Here is a 24,281-nt window from a genome sequence, read left to right as displayed (position 1 = left end):
GTCCCAGCCACTCAGGGTGGCACATGCTTTAGTCCCAGCCACTCAGGGTGGCACATGCTTTAATCCCAGCCACTCAGGGTGGCACATGCTTTAATCCCAGCCACTCAGGGTGGCACATGATTTAATCCCAGCCACTCAGAGTGGCACATGCCTTAATCCCAGCCACTCAGGGTGGCACATGCCTTAATCCCAGCCACTCAGGGTGGCACATGCTTTAATCCCAGCCACTCAGGGTGGCACATGCTTTAGTCCCAGCCACTCAGGGTGGCACATGCTTTAGTCCCAGCCACTCAGGGTGGCACATGCTTTAATCCCAGCCACTCAGGGTGGCACATGCTTTAATCCCAGCCACTCAGAGTGGCACATGCTTTAATCCCAGCCACTCAGAGTGGCACATGCTTTAATCCCAGCCACTCAGAGTGGCACATGCCTTAATCCCAGCCACTCAGAGTGGCACATGCCTTAATCCCAGCCACTCAGAGTGGCAAATGCCTTAATCCCAGCACTTGGGAGGCAGCCTGGTCTGCATAGAGAGTTCCAGGACAGCCAGAAACAAAGCAGCAGCAACAACAAATTCTTGTGTTAAACATTTTTTGTTTGAATTATTTAGGGTTAGTTTTACTATCCACAATTTAAAACTAGAGATCAGTGTAGAGTGTGACTTTCACTGTCTTTTGGCCCTATGAGGTCCAGGGATGCTAAACTCCTGATACTCCTGAGAGTGTGGAACAGTGGCTCTAATTCTCGCGCCTTCTCTTTTTCATTTGTTTGTCTTATGCAACTTTGATAGGATAGTTTTGTTTTTCTTATTATATTCTGTTTTGTTATATTTTATTTTGATGCCTTGGAAGCCTGTTGTTTTTTAATGAGATAGAAGGGGGTGGGTCTGGATGGGAGGGGGGGTGGGGAGGAGCTCGGAGGAGTAGGGGGAGGGGAAACTGTAATAAGGATATATTATGTTAGAAAACAATCTTATTTTCAATAAAAGGGAAAAAATTGAACCTTGAAAACAAAGTAACTAGAGACTGAGGGTGTAGCTTGGTGTTACAATGTTTTCCAAGCATGTTCAAGGACAGGGCTCCAAATCCTAGCACCACAGAAAGGAAAAAGAAAAGACACTATCTTTGGTCACTTACAAAAGCCCAGAAGGAACCCAGACATCCCAGTTTGCTGGACTTTTTCTTATACAAATTGCTATCCTTTAATCAATAAACCTGATATAGGTGCCAGAAACTGAACTTAGTGCCTCTGGAAAAGCAGAAAGTGTTCTTAACCACTGAACCATCTCTCCTGCCCCCAATACTTTGTGTTTTCTCTTTTTGGGGTGGTGGTGGTGGTTTCAAAACAGGATTTTTTTTTGTGTAGCCTTGGCTGTCCTGGAACTATCTCTGAAGACCATGCTGGCTTTGAACGCACTGAAATCTACCTGCCTCCGCCTCCGAAGTGCTGGAGTGCTGGGACTGAGGCCTTTCCTATTATACCTTGAGGTGTAGTCTAAGCTGCCGCCAAACGTGTCCTCTTCTTGGCTCTGTCTGCTGCTTCAGCAGTGCCGTGGCCTTCTTTCCTTTGTAAAACAGCCTACTGAGTTGAGTTAGTAGCATCACCAACATGTGGACAACTTTCTACTCATTATACCCTCAAAGGGAAAAAAAAAAAAAAAAAAGACTCTCCACCCCCAGGCAGCCATCATCTGCCAAGCTCCTCATCTGTGGCATGAGGACTCAAAAGCCACCTCTCCCGTTCATACCAGAATTTTGGCCGGCTTGATCTTGTTCAGACATTGAGCATGTAACAACCATTGTTGCTGCGAGTTCATGAGTGCAACAGTCAAGCCGCATTTTGAAGACAGCAGTGTTCTTCCCCATGGCCTTCTGTTCTCTTACTCATCCCTTCTGAGCTGTTCCCTGAGTCTTCAGAGTAAGGGCTGGTAGTAGAAGTGCCGTGTAGGGCCGTATTATTCTAAGTAATTTGAACAGTTCGTCAACTGCACATTACCATAGAGGAAGTTTTTCTAGCTAAGATTGGGAATAACACTAATTTATGTAGGAAACAAATATTTACAAGTAATTTGAATATGTCCATTTAGCAAAACAACAGCACTGTGTTCCTCCCTAGGTCTGTGACCTTTCCAACCATGGGCTTTTGGCCGGGTTTATAGTATCAGATATAAATTAGCCTCCTTGTGTAACAGAAAGTGGTTGGTTACCCTGTAGCAGTTATGCCACGACTGCACCAGAGGTTAGGTCTCGCCTGTCATGACAGTATCATGTACACAGGGCCCAGTGTTGATGTCTCCCCCCCGCGCCGCCCCCCTCCGGGCCTGGCATAGCACATTCTGGCACTATGAAAGCTACCTAACAGGGAAGAAGTTTCCAGGTCATTTTCAGATTAATTTCTCACTATCCTGCAACCAAAGTGTGTGGTATCTTCTCTTGAATGATCTCATTGATCATTCTATTTCTCTAAAACTATAGTAAACAGAGAAAGTGGAGTAACATGTATGTTTTTAGTATATAGTGTAAGTAAACTGGTTTTTTAAATGAGCCGAATTGAAATGTCAATTTTCAAAATTAGCTGAAAAGTTTTTGCCTAATTTAGATCAGAGCTCTTAATGACATAGAATATAGTTCATTTCTCATGTTACATGTTGTGGGTTCTCAAAGAAAGCATGCATATTGTTTATAGCCATTTGACTAATGACAAGGCTGCAGTTCTCAAACCCGTTTGCAGATGGATGGCTTATATGGCAACTAGAGCAGGCAAAGCTGAAGATGTGATAAGACTAGAAGCAGCATTTGGCATTATATATAACACAATCGTGGGAACAGTAAACAGCAACCTAAAAAATAATTTAGAAATGTTGTCTCGTGTATCCCATGTTAACCTCAGTGTAGTCAAGGATGGCCTTACGCATTTAATCCTCCAGTCTTCATCTCCTGAGTGTAAAGATTGCAGTGGGACCTGTAACTCTGGGGATTAAATACAAGTGAATCATGTATTCTTTTTGTTGTTTGTTTTGTTTTTGAGACAGGGTTTCTCTGTGTAGCCTAGCCTTGGCTGTCCTGGATTGGCTTTGTAGAGGAGGCTGGCCTTGAACTCTCAGAGATCTTCCTGCCTCTGCCTCCCTGAGTTCTGGGATTACAGGCATGCACCACCATTCATGGCTGATTTGTGCATTATTGGTAAAAACTCTACTAGTTGAACTGTATCTTGGACATTGATTTCAGGTTTTATTTTTTAATTTCATGTAATTTGAGCTATATAAACAATATAAGGTATTTGCATACCTTACAGATTTAGGGACCACACTGGCCCCGCAAACTCTCAATATAACTGAATATAAATCCCCTCTGCCGCCACCCTCCCTAATACTGAGATTACAGGTATGAGCCGCCCTGTGTTCTTCCCACACACCCACACACACACCACACACACCCCTGTGGTCAGTGTGGGTGTTAGTATAATCAAAATTTAGTATAAAAAGAGAGAACAAGCTACTTATTCTGTTTACTAAAAAAAATTGGAGCTAGAAAAAATGTTGTATAGGGCTATGGCTATAGCCTTTTTGGTAGAGTGCTTGCCTAGCATGCATGAAGCCCTGGGGTTTGATTACCAATACTGCATAAACCAGGGGTGTGTGTGTGTGTGTGTGTGTGTGTGTGTGTGTGTGTTGTGCAGGTGTGCATGTGGATATGTGTGGTGTGATGTGTGTGTTTGTGTGTGTGTGTGTATGTGGTGTGCATGTGTGCAGGTGTATGGGTGGTGTGCATTTGTGCAGGTGTATGGGTGGTGTGTGTGTGTGTGTGTGTGTGTGTGTGTGTGTGTGTGTGGTGTGGTGTGTGTGGTGTGAGGGGACAATACAGGGTGGCTCATACCTGTAATCTCGTTATTAGGGAGATTAGGAGGTGGAAGCAGGGAGGACTAGAAGTTCACATACAGTTACATTGGAAGGTGTAGAGCCAGCCTGGGCTAAATTACATTGGAAGGTGTAGGGCCAGCCTGGGCTAAGTTACATTGGAAGGTGTAGGGCCAGCCTGGGCTAAGTTACATTGGAAGGTGTAGGGCCAGCCTGGGCTAAGTTACATTGGAAGGTGTAGGGCCAGCCTGGGCTAAGTTACATTGGAAGGTGTAGGGCCAACCTGGGATAAGTTACATTGGAAGGTGTAGGGCCAGCCTGGGCTAAGTTACATTGGAAGGTGTAGCTCCAGCCTGGGCTAAGTTACATTGGAAGGTGTAGGGCCAGCCTGGGCTAAGTTACATTGGATGGTGTAGGGCCAGCCTGGGCTAGAGACCCTTTCTCAAGACAGAAACAAAGAAACAAAGAAAACCCAAAATTACAGACTTTTTTTCATTCTGTCAAAGTTATTACTTTTCATTTGTATTTAAAGGCGAAATTATCATTGCAGACAAGTAATCAGCCCTCCTCACAGGTAAGAGTTTAAAATAAATTATAAGACATTTACATTTTATAAGATACTTAAGTCATTAAATATGAAATCTACCCTTTAGAGCATTGAAGATAAAAATATATTTAGAAAAAAATATATATAGTGACTCATTTGGTTGTTGCCCACTCTTTCCCTTGAGAGTGCTTTACTTTTTTCTATAATAAACTTATTTCTTACAATACAAAAATTGGATGTGTTTACTTAAGTCTTAGAAGCCTGCTTACTGAGCACAGAATAATTTATCAGAGGAGAGATTTGTTATTAGTTTTAAGTTTTTTGAAGTACATATTAAGGATGTCTTCAAGTCTCTTTCTGCAGTATTTATGAGTTAAATGACAAGCTTTTTTTTTTTTATTTTCTCAGAGACCATCTTGGTGGCCCTTTGAGATGTCTCCTGGTGCATTAACTTTTGCTATTATATGGCCTTTCATTGCCCAGTGGTTGGTGCATTTATATTATCAAAGAAGGAGAAGGTAATACTCTAGTTTTGTAATTGAAACAGTGCATGAACCCCTGTAATGTGTAGTGGCTATAACCTGCGGTGGTAATTAAGGCGATTAGGCCCATTTTATAGATGCATTGCCATTCTGAACATCTGCTGATCCTGAGACTAAAACTACCTTGGAAAAGGTATCTGCGGACTTCTGGGTACTTGGAAAAGATAATTTTTAACTCAAATATGTGATAGATATATATGCTTTTAATTTATGTAACATGACATAGCTAACTGTATGCTTTTTAAGCGTTATCACTAATGAAAATACCACACTCTTAAAGGCTGTTTATTTAGAAACAGCTTTACTACAACTCTGAAGCAGCATTGTCTTGGTAGTGCCAGTCCCTTTAAAATCTGTTGATGTGTGTGCTCTTTGAAGATACAAACTCTAACTTACAATTTAGGGGAGTTTCAACCCCCTTCTTTTTTTTTTTATTACTTTTATTTTATTTGATGTATATTAGGTGTCCAGGGCTTTGTACTAGGCAGACAGCCTACCACTGAGATGTGCCTTCTAATCTGTCAAACTTCTTTGTGTTTCTTCTGTAGAAAGCCAGCAGTTAGGGCTATGGAGATAGCTAAGTTGCACAGCAAGCATAAGGGATCTCAGTTTGATTTTCAGTTTCTACAGAACAGAGCTGGGCATGGCTGGGCATGCTTATAGTAACCAGTGCTAAGAGGCTGATATGTACTGAGAAGGAAGGGGCCAGCCAGCCTGGCCCACTAGAGTTTCCCTGTTTGCCTCTAGAACAGTGTTCTTCAACCCTCTTAATGCCGTGACCCTTAAATACAGGTCCTCATGTTGTGGTGACTTCCAGCCATAACATATTTTTGTTACTACTTTAAACTGTAATTTTCTGCTGTTATAAATCGTAATGTAAGTATCTGTATTCTCCAATGGACATAGGCGACCCCATGAAAAGGTTAATTGATGCTCAAAGGGGTCACAACCCAAAGGTTGAGAACCACTGTTCTAAAACATGATATCCCTGAGGCAGCAGTTCTCAGCCTGTCACAGCATTGCTGCTCTAAGGAATGATGCCTTAAAGAGCCTTGTTGACGTATGGCTTTTACATGTATTCAGCACACACACACGCACCTGCACATGCAAACACACGCAGCCCCCAAACATGTACACACACATATATACAAAATACATAAAATGAAAGTGGTTGAGAAATTTGGCATAAAACCATAATAATTTGTTTTTTATTTAAGATTGAAGCAGCTTATCACACCACAAAGGAGTAAAATCTAGTGACTTATCTAGGCATGATAACCCATGCCTATAATCTCAGCACTTGTGGGTCGGAGATAGGAGGAGCAAGAGTTCCAGGCTAGACAGTTACATAGTGAAGCCCTATCCTTAAAAAAAAAAAAAAAAAAAAAGGAAGAAAAATTGTTTTCTTTTGTTCTTTATTCTTTCAGTCTTAGCTTAGGCTGTCTTTGAACTTGCATTGGTACCCTGCCTTAGCCTCCCAAATGCTGGATTATAGGCCTGCACCATCACACCCCTTTGAAAATTGGATTATTTTTTAGAAAATTGCTAACAGAAGTCTAGTAATGGAGGCTTACTGTTTCTTTTGAGTAACCTTTCAGTTGTTCAGAGACAGAGAAACAATAACAAAGGTCTGTGTTGTATTATTGAGTTTTTCACTGTTAAGTGATCTTTCCAATGCAGACTGTTCAGTACAGTGCATGTTAGTGAGGTATGTTTAAACACTTGGCTTATGTATATGGCAGATGATTCTGGGTGGGAGGCAGGTTGATTAGGAAATTATTTTTAGGCTTGAGAGGATTTGGGTATTTTTTCTTTTATTGAAAATATTCTTTTTTCATATATTATATCCTGTCATAGTTTCCCTTCTCTCTGATCCTCCCGTTTCCTCCAACCCCCTTCACTACAGACCCACGATCCAGTTGATTGTCGCAAAGAACCAACTCTTGGTTTCATTTCTACTGTTATCTTTGCTTTTATTTCACTGGTTGCAGCCCTCAGTTTGATTGTTTTTTTCAGTCTAATCTTGGGTGTGGTTACTTTTTGTTCTAGAGCTTTCAGGTGTGCTAAGTTGCTAGTATGAGATCTCTCCAGTTTTTTTTCTTTGCAAGCACTTAGTGCTGTGGACTTGCTTTTTAGCAATGCTTTCATTGTGTCCCATAAGTTTGGTATGTTGTGCCTTCATTTCATTGATTTCTAGAAAATGTTTAATTTCTTTTGTTCTGTCTTGACCCATTTTTCATTGAGTAGAGTTGTTAGGTTTCCACAAGTTTGTAAGTTTTCTACTGTTTCTGTTTCTATTATTGTTAATATTCAGCTTTACTCTGTGGTGCTTTGATAAAAAGCAGGGAGCTATTTCAGTTTTTTTTTTTTTTTTTTTTTTTAATAATCTGTTGAGACTTGTTTGATATCTGAGTATGTGGTCAATTTTGCAGGAAGTTTTGTGAGGTGCTGAGAAGAAGGCCATTCTTTTGTGTTTGGGTAAAATGCTCTGTCAGTATCTGTTAGGTCCACTTGGTTTATAACATCTATTATTTCTCTGTTTAGTTTTTTTCTGGGTGACCTGTCCATTGGTGAGAATAGGGTATTGAAGTCTCCCACTGTAAGTATGTGAGGATCAATATGTGATTTAAGCTGGAGGGTTTGTTTGTTTGTTTCATTCTTATTTTTATTTTTTTAAACAAATGTGAGTGCCCTTGTATTTGGGGCATAGATGTTAAGAATTGAAATGTCATCTTGGTGTATTTTTTCCTTTGATGAGTATGTGATGTCCTTTATCTTCTCTTCTAACTAGTTTTGGTTTGAAGTCTATTTTGTTAAATTTTAAAATGGCTCTACCCACTTGCTCCTTTGGTCCGTTTGCTTTGCATATCTTTTTCCAACCCTTTACTCTGAGGTAATGTCTGTCTTAGATGTTAAGGTACATTTCTTACATTCAGTAGAAGGATGGGTCCTGTTTTCAAATTCATTCTGCTACTCTGTGTCTTTCTACTTGGTAATTGAGACCATTGACAACGAGTGATCTCAGTAACCAATGATTGTAGATTCCTCTTATTTTGTTGTTGTTGTGGGTGGTGGTGGTTGTTTTTGTTGTTGTTTTGTGTGTTTGCCTTCTTTTGATTTTACTAGTGTGCAGTTACTTCATTGCTTTGTTTTCAGCAAATGAACTCCTTAGTTTGGAGTTCTCTTTCTAGCATCTTCTGTAGGGCTGAATTTGTAGATAGATATTGTTAAAATTCTGATTTTCTGAGTCCAGGATGGCCAAGGCTACACAGAGAAACCCTGTCTCGAAAAACAAAACAAAACAAACAAACAAACAAAAATTCTGATTTTCATGGAATCTTATTTTCTTCTTCAATGGTGATTGAATTTTGCTTGGTATAGTAATCTGAGGTGGCATCTGTGGTTGCTTACGAGTCTACAGCATAACTTATCCAGGCCTCCCCGGGTTTTAGAGTCACTATTAAGAAATCAGGTATAATTCTAATATGTCTGCTTTTATATGTCACATGGCCTTTTTCCCCTTGCAGCTTTTAATATTCTTTCTTTGTTCTCTGTGTTTAGTGTTTTGATTATTATGTGGTGAGAGGACTTTCTTTTCTGGTCGTTTGCTCTGTGTACTTCTTGTACTTTTATAGACATCATCTTTGGTTAGGAAAAATTTCTTCTATGATTTTTGTTGAAAACATTTTCTGAGTCTTTGAGCTGGGTTCCTTCTCTTTCCTCTATTCCTGTTATTCTTAGGTTTGGTCTTTTCATTTAACAATTTCTTTGATCAATGTATCCATGTGTTTTTTGTTTTTGTTTTTTGAGACAGGGTTTCTCTGTGTAGTCTTGGCTATCCTGGCCTCTCTTTGTAGTCCAGGCTGGCCTCAAACTCACAGAGATCTGCCTGCTTCTGGCTCCCAGTGCTGGGATTACAGGCGTGCGATACCGCGCCCATCTTTCCATTTCTTCTATAGTATCTTCAATGCCTGAGATTCTTTCTTCTATCTATTATATTCTGTTGGTGAGGCTTGCCTCTGTAATTCATGTTTGAATTCCTAAATTTTTCTTTTCCAGAATTCTTTCTTTATTGCTTCTATTTCTGTTTTCATGTCTTGAACAGTTGCACTTGTTTCCTTCAACTGTTTGTGTTTTGTTGGCTTTCTTTAAGGGGTTTATTCACTTCTTCCAATTGTGTTTTCCTGGGTTTCTTTAAGGACCTCTATCATCTCCATATAGTTGGTTTCAAGGTCCTTTTCTTATGCTTTAGCTCTGTTGGAATATTCAGGGCATGTTATGGTAGGATAGCTGGGCTCTCGTAGGAACATATTGCCTTGGCTGTTGTTAGTTTTTGTGCTGGCATCTGGTGTAAAAAGACCTAGGTGCTGATTTTTGGATTTGTCATTATTAGATGGGCCTTTTGTTTTTATTTCCTCTGGATTTTCAGATAGCATAATGGCTGTGCATTGCCTGTTCAGCTGGTGTGTTCACAGGGAATGCCTGTCTGAGTTGGAGCCTTTGTAATTGAGATGAGTTGGGGGAAGGAAGGTTGGAGGTCTTTGTGATCGGTTGAGGTTGTGAGAGAGGAAGGGAGACCAAGGCAGGTTTCTAGCTACAGTGTTAGGGATGAGATCTGGGGGATCGGGTCTCAGGAGCATTAGGTGTGGCTCTGCCTTTAGCCTACTTGTCCTGAGAGGAGCTGCTATTGGACTAGCAGGAGGTGCCTAATCGAGTTGGGGCCTGGGACATAGTGACAAGTAGTGGAGAGAGATTAGGAAAGGATGGTGTGGGGGGATCCACAGATTGGGAAGGGTGAGGGAAGGCTGCAGCCAGTGTCTGTTGCAGTGCTAGGGATGAGACTGGGGGACACAGAGAGAGGTCTGTGGGCAGCCTGATGGTTTTCTGGTAGGCATGGCCTGCATTTTACCGCAGGCTCAATCTGGTAATTGTTAATCTCATAGTTAAAGGAATGGTGACTCTAGTTTATAACAGAATATATTAAAGAAGACAGGTGTCCAGGTCTTGGGTTGTGATTTGCTGCTTTGCTTGTTCAGTAGACGAGTATAACTTCTAAGCTTTCACGTGCTGTCACTTCTCGCATGTCATGTAAAGAGCATTTGCAGAGTTCTTGTGTGACATGGCTCCTCGGTATTCAGCTCAGTCTCTGCTAGGAAAAAGCGGTCTTTCAATAGGCTCCATTAAACACTGAAAAACACTCTGAAGTTTTGAAGATCTTGACTGATATTTATTGACACATTGGAAGATTTGGAGTTCAGGAACTAAGTTGTTGGCTTTGTAAAGGACCTTGGGTAGCAATCTGCATCATGTGGTCCTTTGGTCTTTGATAAGTGTGAGCTGTGCGGATACCCTACAGTGAACATTTCTGTCACACCTTTGCATGCAGTTATCTTCAGAACCACCTACATCTCTTTGTCTGGCATTTCAATGTTCTTCTTCTTCTTCCGTGGCAATTTTGTTCCTGATGCAGAGATTCCCCTTTTGCTTAAAATCTGATTATTTAAAATGTCACTCATGCCAAGGAAATGCATGTAAGAGGTTTTCAGCAGAACGTAAGGAATGATCTGAGTGTTTAAAAAAAATCCCACCTTGAGGCTGGAGAGATGGTTCAGCCATTGAGAGCACATAGACATTCTACCAGGACACTAGTTTGGTTCCCAGCACCCATGCTGGTGACTCACAACGGTCTCTAACTCCAGGGCATCTGCTGTCTTCTTCTGGCCTCTGTGTACACCTTAAATCATGTGCACACGCCCTCCTCCCCTTTAACACATATTAAAAAAGTAAATATTATTCTGGCAATGAGTTACATCATAAGAGGATGTCTAGAGGGAGGAATGAATCCATCATGAGAATTTCAGGTGTCTGGCATCCTGAGTCTGCTATATATTCTTTCCAGCAGTGGAGTCTTTTGCAAGTCATGTATTGTTGGTTGTGCTCTGAACTAGCAAGACTACCCTTATCTGGTAGCTCACTCTACTTTCATTAAACCTGTCACATTTATATCCATGTTTTGAGGTGTATGCTTTTACGTTGTACCCCTGCCTCCCTACCTTCCAGTCACTGAACTGAGTTAGGAACCTGCTTTATTTAATCTCTGAATCTTAGAAAAGTATGAGAATTAGAAGGTAAAAGGAGAAACATAAATTGAAATAATTAAAAATTCTTGATGGCTATTATATAATAGCAATAAATTAGTAGTAAATACACAGAAAACTGATAATTTCAGTACCTGCAATTTCATCTTTCCTACTAAGCTAAGTCACATGAAGTAACTTTATAATGCTCATTTGTAGTTTTATCTTGAATTTGAACATTGTGTTATTATCCAGAAGATTCTTTGGTATGAATGTGCTTCACATTCAGGTTTCATTTATACTTATAACAAATTGGTTTTTACTTTTTTTTTTTTAAAGAAAACTAAACTGAGGAAAATGGCATTTTACTCAAGAAGACTGCTGGGCCTGGAAGACTTAAGAAATGAATTGGATTGTGGAATTCACAAGAAAATCTCAGTTTGTGATGGTTACATTTCTCTTTTTGTCCAGTAATTTGGTTTATATACATATATATTCTTTGCACTACACAAATGATAACATTTAAGGACTAATATTGCTGATACTTGAAAAATCAATCTCAACTAGGTTTTAAGTAGCATTCATAGACTTACTCTTTTTAAGCTCGAAGGAAATTAAGTTATTATCATTCAGTAACATGTTTACCTGATTTTCTCCCATAAGAAATATAAGCTGCTTTTCTAAGGCATAATTACGATAATGAGATAAAATTTATATTTTTTGCTTTCCTAAACTAAATACAAGAAAGAATGCAAAGCAAGGGTGCATTTTAAATGAGGCAAATCAATTCTGTATAGGTCACTGAACTGTCAGCCAAGTAGCAGAAAACCCATGGAAGAGCCATTTACATTCTGTGTGGTCTACACAGAAGTTGCGGGCGTTCACAACTTAGAAAAGCATTGCCCTTTGTGCTATGCTTACTTTTTAGAAGTGATTCACTGAACAGACTTACCTTGATGATGGAAAGGATGAATAGGCCTAATGTAGGTGTAGAAGTGTATCTGAGTCTACAAAGATGACTAGTTGGATTTTAGTTCAATCATACACACTTAATCCTTTGTAACCATTTTTCTTTAAGTGAGGATATCTACTGTCTGCTCCATAGGGTGCTTTGCAATAAAATGAAAACTTATTTATACTGTTTTTACTAAGGTAAGAAATGCATGAAAATCCCTTTTTCTGCAAGTGGTAATTGATAGTCTGGATTCTTAACCTCTTAGTGCCTCAGTTCTTCCTTTGGGCTCTACTTCACAAGGGTATCAGAAGGACCTAAGTCTACAGGTCTCTGCATCCACATAATTAAGAAATGCTTAGCTAAAATGGAACTTAGGTTCCTTCTAGCCATTAAAACAAAAGAAAGATTAATTTAGATCCCAGAAGAGTATTTGAAAGATAATCCTTCTTGTGTACTTTCCCAAAGCTGTGCCCAATCACTGACCTTATGCTTTGAAGATTTAACTTAAAAACTATAATAAATGCTTTTCCTTTTGAGACAGAGGCTCAGTAGCTCCGCCAGCTTCCAGTTCACTATATAGCTAAACTGGGACCACAGGCATGGACCATCATGGCTGGCTTTGTACAGTAAACCGTTTTAATGCATTCTTGATATGTATGATGTTGGGGGGATTAGCATTAGGTACTGAATATTTTCAGTAAGAGGGAAAGAATCCATCTCCATTATATAGGGTTGCTTTTTGAAGAAAAGAATATGAGAACATAATTTGCTTGTCCCAGACTTTACAAAAAAAATCTAAACTGTAATTTAGTTTTTAAATTGTGTATCACAATTTGTTGATCTGGCATTTGCTTAAGATTAAAAAAAACCCAAATATTTCTTCTACTTTTTAGAAGGAAGAGACTTTAAAAAAAAAAAAAAAAATTAGAAAACAAGTTGGTATCACAAAATGATGGCTTTTTTCTTATATAAATAAAATGCAAATCAAGGATGTGGCCAGTTGTGATGCATTGCAAGTAGTCAAGAGCAACTAACTCCTAAAGGGTAGGGAGGGAGTTTGTATGTTGTATAAATTGTAACCATTTGTATCTTATACCAGAATTACTTTATAGTTTGAAAAGCACTTTGCAAACAGTTCTTGTATATAAAAGATGTAATTATAGGGTATAGTGGTAATGCTTTAAAACATGAACCTCATTTTAAAAATCTACAGTACGGTATTTTTTTAATGATCAGCTTTTCTGTTTATTGTAAAACTAAGTTAAAAAATAAAAGGTTAATGAGAAATGAAATGGTTTTTTATTACTTGCTAACTGTATTGATTGTGTACAAAGCTAAAATGAGAATAGTTTTTCATGTAAAGTAATCCTGAATGGCAGGAGATAGAACTCTTACATATGCCAAGCACGTGAGGTCCCAAGGTTCAGTTCCCAGTGCCATGCAAAAGGAGGTCATGAGACTAAAGTCATTTTTTTATACGTAATTTGATAACAATTTCAGAAGTGTATGCAATTTAACTCATTTGTCATCTGATTGATATTAGTAATACAGTTAAAAAAAAACTAGATAAGGTTTTACTGTGTAGCTCAGACTCGAAGCAATCCTCTTGCCTCTGCCTACAAAGGACAAAGAAGTCATTTTAGGCTTCCCCAGGTGTGAGGCTGGGAGTGTAAAGGTGCAGAGTGAGGTTTGCTTAGACTCCGGTGTCGTCTCCTGCCTCACACTAGAGCCGTCCTCACCGACAGAAATGATTTCTTAGTGTCTGCTATTTCAAACTGCCTTAAGCCCACACAATGTTTATACCAAAGAGGTGGCGACGTTCTATTTTTTCACATAGGTTGATTTCATGGGGGAACAACCAAGATTGTTCATCTCTTTGTTTTGGTTTTTCTTTAACAAGTGTCTGAATGTACAGTTTTTGACAGGTATACTTTTAGGCAATAAATCATTTATTTCTAACAAATACTATCACAAAACAGTGCCTTACCTGGTGGCAGACTATCAGGTGACTGTAGCTGCACATGCCATGTCTGTGATAGCAAACTGTAATTTTCTACTCAAGGGCTGTGCTATCTAGTTTTATCTCAAACATGACACAGGCTAGAATTATCTCAAAAGAGGGGACCTTAATTGAGAAAATATCTCTATAAGATCTGGTTGTAAGGCATTTTCTTTTTTTACTTTTATCGAATGCCTATGATTTACACATCATGCACCAAAATCCCTCTCCTCCCTCCAGTAAAATAAACCAAACAGACAAAAAATCTTGTCACAGAAGCTGTAGTGTATCACGCAGTATAGCCTTTTGTCCACATATGTTTACTTTCAAATGTTCATTGCTATGAGTCATGGGTCTGGTTGGAGGCCTACCCTATCATTACCAGATCCTCAGTGGGACTACTGTCAGATATCCTGTTGTTGCCATGTGCCAAGGAGATTCTTAGCCTTTGAATCTGCAGGTCCGGCCCCTTCATGTGTTTCAGCGGGTCATACATGGGGTAGATGTTGGGGTAAGGTGGACTCAGAGTCCCAGATAAGGTCCCCTCCCATGTCATCAGGGCAGGGCCCACTCTTCTGGTGTCCTCAGGGCAGGGCCCACACTCCCGCTCCTGTGTCCTCAGGGCAGGGCCCGCTCTCCCAGTCCTACATCATCAGGTAAGGCATTTTCTTAATTAGTAATTAAGGGAGAGGGTCCAGCCCATTGTGGATGGTGCTATCCCTGGGTCTGTGGGCATAGCTTCTATAAGAAAGCTGGCTGAACAAGCCATGTGAAGCAAGCCAGTAAGCAGCACTTGTCTGTGGCCTCAGCATCAGCTCCTGCCTCCAGGTTCCTGCCCTGTTTGAGTTCCTGTCCCGATCTCCTTTGATGAAGAAGCATAAGCTGAATAAAACCTTTCTTCCACAGCGTGCTTTTTTGTCATGTTGTTTCACCACAGCCACAGAAACCCTAAGACAAGATCTAAGTCCAGTGCAGTAATGTTTCAGGTTTGAGTGTTTTTGAGAGCGCGTGTGCCCATGTCACAGCACACGTATGGAGGTCAAATGTTGGAAGGACCCTCCTGTTTGAGGTTGCAGTGCTCCTGGTCTAGATAGCCATTCCGAGCTTGGTGTTAGGTGCAGGACTCCCTCTCCCCAGCAGGGCCTCCAGCTCTCTGCCAGACTCTACTGGGACAGAGTCTTTAGGCATGGATGCTGCTAACCACACTTGATATATGGCCCTCGACACAGCTCCCTGCTAGCTCTCCCCACTGTGTGCGCCTAGGATAATTAGGTACTGTGTTTCTGTTCATATGAAAGGAGCATGCTGCCAAATGTAAAGCAAGCATCCTTAAAGTGCATGGTTTCAGCAAATTATGAAAACCTATCCTGGAAGCCCCCACCCACTCCCCAAGGGCTACATAACCTTTGTTCTCCCTGAGTAATATTGACCTAGTTCCTGGAGTGGTTCCCAGAGTGTTTGATCTCCATGGTGCTTACGGTCTTCCAAGCCCTGCGCCTCGTCTTCTCTTGCCTCAGTGGGCTGGGGGCCATCAGCCTCGCAGGGAAGAGGAGAATCAGTCAAAAAACATTCACAGTCCTCTCTTCCTACTGTGTGGTTCTGGAGACTGAACTTAGGTGTTCAGGGTTGGTGGCAGGTGTCTTTACTTGCTGAGCTACTTACTGGGCCTAGTTTTTGTTTTACCTCCAGAATGTTTTAATTACTCATTCATGTAATTTGCCATTTAGTCACCTGAGTAAGTAAATAATCTATATTGGTTACTTTTCTGTTGCTATGATTAAGACAGCATGACCAAAGCAACTTATTAGAAAAAGAATTTGGGGCTGTGGAGATGACTCAGTGGTTAAGAGAACTGCCTGCTCCTTCAGAGGACATGGGTTCAATTCCCAGCTCCAGGAATTCTGACACCTTCACATAGATACACATCCAGGCAAAAGACCAATTTACACACAAGAAAACAACAACAACAACAACAACAACAACAAAAAGCAGCTTGTTGGGCAGTGGTGGTACATGCCAATAATCCCAGCACTTGGCATGCAGAGGCAGGTGGATCTCTGTGAGTTCGAGGCCAGCCTGGTCTACAGAGAATTCCAGGACAACCAGGGTTACACAAAGAAACCCTGTCTTGAAAAAACACTTCAGAGGGGTATAGTTCTCGATGGTGGAGCAGAGGTAGCAGGCAGCAGACTTTGGAGACAGTGTCTGAACACTCACATCTTAACCACAAGCAGGGGGCGGAGAGCACACTAGGAGTGACTTGAATCTTTTGAAACCTCAATGCTCGCCCCCAGTGACACAGCTCCCAATCCTTCCCAGACAGTTCCACCAACCAGGGACCAGGTATTCAAACATGAGCCTATGGGGCCATTTTCATTTAAGCAATCACACAATCAAAAGAAACACCAGTGCTAGAACATTAGGTTAAATAATCTTTAAAGCAGAAATAATTTTTAAAAATCACATTCTGTACAGACAGGTAAAAGGAAACAAATGTACAAAGTGTTTATGATTTACTCTGTCATTGAAAAAAATACCACCAACTACTATGAAAGAGGCCAATTTAAAAGAGAACCAATAAGTAGGAAAAAAACTTCATAAAAGATACATCCATCTACAAAGAGAACTTGGTGTCTTCCCACCCCTTGGTTCTGAATACTCATACACAGCACACTGTTTCCTTGTACAAATGCATCCCTGTTTATTCAGCCTCCCATTTATATGCTTTTCTGTCTCCTTCAGTGCTAGATTCATGTAGCCTCAGGCAGGCGAGGACCCCTCAGTAATCTACAGCAGAATCTCATTTTACTATAACCAGTTGTGCAATGATTTGATTTAAGAAGGCACCATGGGCCTCATTTTTATCAGTCCTCATAGTGGGATCCAGTGCTCTCAGAGGCCAGGACTCCTCTGACCCTAGTTTATTTCTAATTCTGGCTCTGCTTATTCTGTTTCTACACAGTGATTAGTATTTGTGTGTGTTTGGGGATTGAACACAGAGTCCTTTGTAAACCAGATAAGCATTCACTACCTCCAGCCTCCAAAGTAATCACACCATTCTCCAGTATCTTAGTGCTCAATTTTAACCTGCCCACATCATTTCAATGTAGCAGCACAGTTTAACCATTTTTTGATTCCAAAGGCCTTTTTCTTTCTACTACTTGAAAACACTATAAAAGGATGATAGAGTAAATAGACTGTAGAATTATGCTGTCACCTGAAAGTGACTCATATTTAAACGAAGTTGTAGTAACTGTATTTTGAATATTTTTAGTAAAAAAGGTGACTGGACCATTAGTCACTACTAAAGTGAGCACAGTAAAGGTTCTAAACCTAGTACCACTATACTGTGTGTTTTAATGTAACAAATTTAAGTGTCTCTCATCTGTGCAAACTATATTATATCTGGACTGTGACTAAGTGGTAATGGAACATAGGAACACTAAAGTCAATATGCAAAAGGTTATTAGCAAGAACCTTAGCTATGATACGTTTAAACCTTAATTTTGCTCTTCTAGAGAAATGCTGAAAGCCTCAGTTTAAGATAAGACTTGTGAGCTGATTCGTAGTACATATTCTTTGAAAAGAACGATGCTGAAAATCATTAGTTACGTTTACTAGGCAAAGTCGATTATTACTATTTGTGTCTGATGATGTTAGAAATGACATGATATGAAGTACAATTTTTTTTCTACTGAAACTGAACAAGCTATTAAGATGGCTTAAGGTGTCACACCTGGCCTTTCCTTTACTCTTTTAAAGAAAGAGGAATTGTGGGCGGAAGCACCAAAAACAATCAGGGCAGTGAAACCCAATCACCAGTAAGGTAAGTGTAAACCTCAGTTCTTTGTCTAGGCCACACTCTGCAAAGTCACACTGCTGAGTAATCTTCCAGCTACTTTTCTGTTTGTTTTAAGTTTTACAAGACAGGGTCTCGCCATGTAATCCTGGCTGGTCGCCAGATGAGCCGATGGACCTGGCTGGCCTTAGTCTTGAAGTTGCAGTCCTACTACTGTCTTCCACCTGCTCCTCAATACGGGGACTTGAGGTTTGCACCATCATGTGCAAATGATGATTTTGACAAATCTTTTTTTATGTCTTGACTTTTCATGTATTGTCTTTCATGACAGCCCTAATAACAGGTTTAGACATAATCATACGCAAACAAGTGAAATTTAAATGAAATGGTCCTTTTTTGTTTGATGGTAACACCAAAGTGAATAGCACTCTGACATCAGCAGACACAGATAAGCTTATGGCTCATTCCCTCTAGTTAGAGTGGTAGTGTTGTTTTAGTTTATTGGTAAGTTGGTCTTCATAAAGTGCAGTGAATAAATAAGATAGCAAGATGAAAAAGCGTGTGTGACTTATATACAGTTCTAAGGTAAAGGTAAATTACTGATTATATTTCTTAGAGTATTTTAACTCAGTGAAAGCTGTTGAATTCAGTAATTAAAAGCTCATTAGCCTGGGTAAAATAATGACATTTAGACCAACCTAGCATTAAGAAACATACTATTGTAAAACTTAATTATATATCACAAGGGTAGATATAAGCGACACATATGTGCTACAGACTAAACCCGGATATAGTCAGATGCTGAGCATTATTCCTGGCTTCGAAATAGGATGTATCTGTCTCGTTGTCTGGTTGGGGTATGAAAGGCATAGTTTGATGCTGCACATTTTCCCAGTCTACTTCACTGAAGAGAGGATGACGCTTCAGCTCTAGAAGGGGAAATATGTGAAAACCAAAATCAGGACATTATGGTACCATTACTTAAGCTCTGCTTTCAGGAATTAAAAAGAGAATATCTTCTATTACCTTGTCTTACTTTACTGCACCACGCTCAACAGTATTTGTTTGCCGTGTGTTTCCCTATTAACCTGCAGACTTCACATTGTGCTGTTTTGCATATCACCTGGCATGTTACATTTTGGTTGTGAGCCTAGCCTTCAACAGCTAAGCCATCTCTTCAGCCCTCACCTGGTATATTACAGGTGCCTGCTTTATATTGGCCAAGTGAGTGAAAGAATTGATCTTGGAGAAGTGGATCTTTCTTGATGCCAGCATCTTCTCACACCTTCCCTCACTTGGAGATTGTTTGGCTTGCTTCTTCCCTACCTCTGGAGCTCATGACTAATGCTCTAATTCTCACTCCACCTCCTGTCGTATCATGGCAGTCTTTAAGCCCTATCTATTGCCCAACATAACATAAACACGACGTTGGCCTTTCTCTATTTGCTTTCTGTACTTCATCTTCTTTCATGAGGATTCAGATACATTGATGACGATTTGCTGTATATTTAACCTATTGCCCTTTTGTTTTGATCTTTTTGTTTATGTGTTTGAGATAAAGTTTCACACTGTGGCCCAGGCTGGCCTGGAACTTACCCTGAACCCCAAGTGGACCATTTTTACAATCCTCTTCAATAGCCTCTTAAGTGCTGCCTTTCCAGGCGTGTAGCACCACACCTGGCTTGGTTCTGGTCTTTTATGGCATTTCCCACACATTCTCTTCATGACTCCTTGACTTACTTAATTTCACTGGCTGCATCATTACTGTGTAGTAGCTAACACCACGGGTTCATCATGAATCTTCTCATCAGAGCACTCCTCTGTTTTTTGTTTTATTTTGAGACAGTGTCTATGTAGTGCTGGCTGTCCTGGAGTAGGTTTCTATGTGGATCATGTTGGCTTCAAACTGCCTGCCCCTGCCTCCTTAGAACTGGGATTATGTGCGCCATCAGGTAGTTTTACTACTCCTATTTCCTAAAATAAAAACATGCTCACTTGTTGGACTGTACTGTGTTACTTAATTGCTACTGTTTCTTCTTTGCAGGGCTGGTGATTGAAACCAGGGGCTGGCACATGCTGTGCACATGTCACTGTGAGGCTCCATCTCCAGCCAAATCCTCCTCACTTATTTATTTTTGGGACAGGCTTTTTTTTTTTTTTTTTTTTTAAACTGTAGAGCCCAGGCTGGCTTTGAATTCATGGCAATTCTTATGTCTCAGGCTCCTAAGGGTTGGGATCATAGGTATGAGCCACCATATCCAGTTTTCAATCCTTTACTTTTTAAAGCAGCAATATAAATTTAGTAAATAAAGAAATGACAAGGCAGTAAGTAAATACAACCAAAAAGTATCTACTTTAAGAATATTGGGAGATGACATGCTTAATATTGATTTAGGAAATTTATAAGCCTATAAAATGTTATTCCTCTAAACTAGAAGATACAACATAATATTGTTTCTAATATCTCATGGAGAGTTACAAAATTCAGTGTGTGAGTTGCAAGTACACTGTGCTGAGTTTTAAGCTGAAATAAAGACAAATATACAACTGTTTATCTATGATTTGACCACTGAGCAGCCAGATTACTGTACTAGAACCTGACGGTACAGTTACTATGGGGAACCAAGCAAGTGTAAAGTAGTTGACTGACAAAACCCTTACCTTTCATTCCAGCTCTCTTCGTGTCATCAATGGTTAAGAGTATGTCTATTGCGCCTTGGGCGTTATCAGATAACTTTTCGTCACCTTCTGGCCAAGGGATGTCTACAAACACAAGCAAAGTTGTCTGACTTTCTTTACCTTGAGGAGCCACACTGGAGTGTGTCTTACTTTCTGTAAACCTTAGAGAAGTGGACACCCATTTCTCAGTGTAGCTTACTTCCTTTTGAGTGCCTTTCTTTCCTTAGACCACTCTGACCCCATGCTTTACACTATGTTAGAATGCCTTTTTAAACATGATTTTAAATCATTCTCAACTAACAGAGATAAATGAATTTTTTTGTCCTATGGATGAAATTAAGGGTCTCGTGTATGCTAGACAAGTGCTTTACCACCAATATACATCCTCCAACCCTGAATCTACCTTAATTAAAAAAAAAAAAATCACCTCTTTTTAAAATATTCTGGAATACTTGTTGTGGAGTTTCATCATTGAAAGGGGGGATTCCTGTTAGGAATTCAAACAAGCAAACTCCAAGTGCCCACCAGTCTACTGCAGGACCTGGAATTTAAGACGAGAAGAGTTGAATTTGCAAGCATTTTATACAAACATTTTACAACAGAAACATCAGTATATTGATGCTTGAGCCATCAGTGCCTTCTTGCTTTGGGCTTTTTTCTGTTTCTGCATACATTTCCTTCTGTTGTGCAGTGGGTTAACCATCGCCTTAACTTTCAGGAGGCTTCAAGTAGCAGCTGCCACAGATACTTAAAGACATTGCAAAGCTACTTTTTGATTGATTAGTAGCTTCTGATATTGAGTATTTTATGAATTCTAAATCTTAAATTAAGTTCTTAAACCTTTAACCTAAAGAATATTTTCTGAAATAGACTTTTTAATTTTAAGTTGAGAAATGACTACATAGCCAGGTGGTAGTGGCACAAGCCTTTAATCCCAGCACACAGAAGGCAGAGGATGGTGGATCTCTGAGTTTGAAGCCAGCCTGGTCTCCAGAGAGAGTTCCAGGATAGCTGGGGCTACACAGAGAAACCATGTCTCAAAAAACAAAAACAAAACAAAACAAAACAAAAAAAGACAACATTTAAATGATAGTATTGTTTTACCCAACGTATGTCAGCAATATTTATACTAACTGAAGGAAAGCCTAGGGAACCATTGAATGCCCTAAATTATAACGGTTTACTATGTGTTTTGTTGATGTAAAAATAAAGGAGGGTAATAGGGCGGAAAAAAGAAGGAGGGTGAGAATGGGAGGACACAAGTGAGAGGAAAACAATCTGGACATAATCTGAATAAATTATAATAAAATTTTATTTTTAAAATTATAATAAAAATAAATAATAAAATTTAAAAATACAGTTCTTACCTTAAAGGGAGGGAGAGCTATTCTGTTGCCAAAGTTGAATGACCACACCTCAGGCTTACGGATTAAGTGTGCCCTGACACACATGTTCTAGGCCTAAGGACATGGCTCAGTGGCAGGAGGACCTGGGTTCCATTCCCAGCCCCCACATGACAGCTCACAACCACCTGTAACTCCAGCTACAGGATAATTCAATACCTCCTTGTGGCCTCAGTAGGCACCAGGCATGGACATATACATGCATGCAGGCACAAAGTACACATAAATAAAGTAAAATCTCAAACAGGAAAGGCATGCTCCACCATAGAAGTGGTTACATGCAACTATATTAACTACAAAGCAAAGAAAGTTGTAAGTCAGACACTGACCGAATACACTGATGGTGCCACAGGCAGGTCATAGAAAAGCAGGAAAAACTCAGTCATCTGGTCATTCCCAGATGCTATCTGATGACATTCTTAAGCCTTTGGGTTGGTGGAAGCTAATGGGTTGCCAAAAATGCACATTTGCTTTTGTTATTTGCTTAAAAAATTTTTTATTTTCGGCTGGGCTTGGTGGCGCACATCTTTAATCCCAGCATTTAGGAGTCAGAGGCAGATGGATCACTGTGAGTTCAAGGCCAGCCTGGTCTACAAAGTGACTATAGGATAGCCAAAGCTACACAGAGAAACCCTGACTCAAGGACCCCCATTAAGATGGTAGGTAAAGTATATAGCTAAGCTTTTACAGTGCTTGTCTTTCTTGTATGAAGCCTTAGGTTTAAGTCTTAGCTCTCTAGATCTGGAAACAGAAGGATTACAAGTTCAGCTATGTGATGAGTTCAAGGCCAGCCTGAGCTACGTGAAGTCCTGTTTTGAAATAATAACACTATGGCCTGAAGAAGTAAAAGCAGTAGCTAAGAGAGCAATCAATTTAATTGACCAGGTGACTGGATATTTGGTGTTCAATGGCCAGTGGGCAGCCTGGATTCCGAGTCTGGTGGGCTGGTTCAGGCGCTGTTTGCTCCCAGAGAACAGATGGACCTTGAGGTGAAAGGTTCCAAAGTCCCGTTTCTCGCTCAGGGGAGGCTCAGGAGCGCTCAGGCACTAGGCAGGCCAGGTTCCTGAGCTTACTGGGGGAGGTGCTACTGTTTAGCTCTTTTAAATGAGATTGCTGGTAGCAGACAAGTGGAGACATTCGTTAATGCTCTTATTAGTGTTTCTTTTTTCTCTTTTTAGCCTTCAGAATTAACATTTGAAAACGCCAGATTCAAATTATTTAGAACTTTGAAAACTAATATTTTATTATCTACAATTTTGTTGGCCCTGACTGAGATAAAGTCTTTGTATACCAGTTTTCAAAATGGTATCCTAAATTCTGAAGTTAATTCTCAACTGTTTGTATGTTAGCTAGGTCTAGCTAATGACCCAGTGAGACAAAGGGCGAGGGAAACGCAGACAAGAAATAACCCCTATATATTACTGCCACTGTTACATTTAAAAACAATCCTAAAATGCTTATACTTACATATAAATATATTACATTTTAAAATATTTATACATTATTGGTCCATGAAAAGTAACAATTTCAATTCAAATTAAGTTAAAAATGAAGTGGCCAGATGTTTGTTATCCCATTATTTTCAAGAATTTTAGGGGCAGACAGTTTTCCTCATGCTTGTTACAGAGAAAATGATCGAATGTTTATAACGCAAAAACAAACAAACAAACAAAAAACCCAAAAAAATCTCAAATAAGTAGGCTCAGCAGTATAGTTGGTAAAAGCAGTTGGCATGCACGCTTGACAACCTGAAGTCCCCGGGACCCACGTAAAAGTGGAGGGAGAGAACCAACTCCACAAAGTTGTTCTCTGATCTCCACATGCATTCTATGTGTCGTACACATCACACATACATGGAAAAAAAAAAAAAAAAACCCAAATTCTCCCAAAGGCCTTGGAGAAACAAGAGCAAACCAAACCTAGAAGCAATTGGTAGAATTGATAAGGTCAGGGCGGAGCTCAATGAAATAGAAAACAAGAAACAAAAAAACCCAAAGAATCAATGAAGTAGAGATGGTTTTTAAAAGGATAAACAAGATAAACTTAGAGCCAAATTAATTAAAAGACCCAAATGAATAAAATTAGAAAAATGAGACATTAACCTATGAAATCCAGAAAATCCTAAGGACATATTTTAAATGCAGGTATCCTACCATCTACTGAGAGTAAAGCTAGGCTGTTGGGTATCACAGGTGGCTGGGTTTCAGCAAGGCAGGTGAGATGCAGTTACAGGCTGCAGACTCTGCAGACATTCTAGCTCTAGGGCAGGTGCAGGCCAGTGATCTGCTGAGAATAGCTTTGGTTATGGCACAAGGACATCTTATCAGGTAGGAGTGGGCACTTCATGGCTTTCAAAGGCATTAAAAGTAACTCAACATAATTTGGCTCTGGACTGCAACATTTTTGTTTGCTTGTTTGTTTTTT

General features: G+C 40.0%; 2 protein-coding genes across 3 annotated transcripts in view; one reads left to right on the top strand and one right to left on the bottom strand.

Moving 5' to 3' along the window:
- Acbd5 (acyl-CoA binding domain containing 5) overlaps window positions 1–4,944 on the top strand; it is a 35,411-nt gene extending 30,467 nt beyond the window's left edge. For both annotated transcript variants that reach the window (XM_051151218.1, XM_051151217.1), the window contains 2 exons: window positions 4,389–4,430; window positions 4,812–4,944. In XM_051151218.1, the coding sequence (XP_051007175.1) occupies window positions 4,389–4,430; window positions 4,812–4,925 (156 nt within the window). In that variant the 3' untranslated portion in view covers window positions 4,926–4,944. The remainder of the gene's footprint in view (window positions 1–4,388; window positions 4,431–4,811) is intronic.
- Window positions 4,945–18,178: 13,234 nt separating this feature from the next.
- Mastl (microtubule associated serine/threonine kinase like) overlaps window positions 18,179–24,281 on the bottom strand; it is a 34,780-nt gene continuing 28,677 nt past the window's right edge. Inside the window, exons 10-12 of the mRNA XM_051151216.1 lie at window positions 20,882–20,995; window positions 20,437–20,538; window positions 18,179–18,704 (exon numbers count right to left, since the gene is read on the bottom strand). Of these exons, the coding sequence (XP_051007173.1) occupies window positions 18,547–18,704; window positions 20,437–20,538; window positions 20,882–20,995 (374 nt within the window). The 3' untranslated portion in view covers window positions 18,179–18,546. The remainder of the gene's footprint in view (window positions 18,705–20,436; window positions 20,539–20,881; window positions 20,996–24,281) is intronic.

The sequence above is a fragment of the Acomys russatus genome, chromosome 9 (assembly GCF_903995435.1).
Source record: "Acomys russatus chromosome 9, mAcoRus1.1, whole genome shotgun sequence".
Taxonomy (NCBI): Eukaryota; Metazoa; Chordata; class Mammalia; order Rodentia; family Muridae; genus Acomys; species Acomys russatus.
Note: the sequence above shows the minus strand (reverse complement) of the source record. Positions and strands in the feature narration are given on the sequence as shown.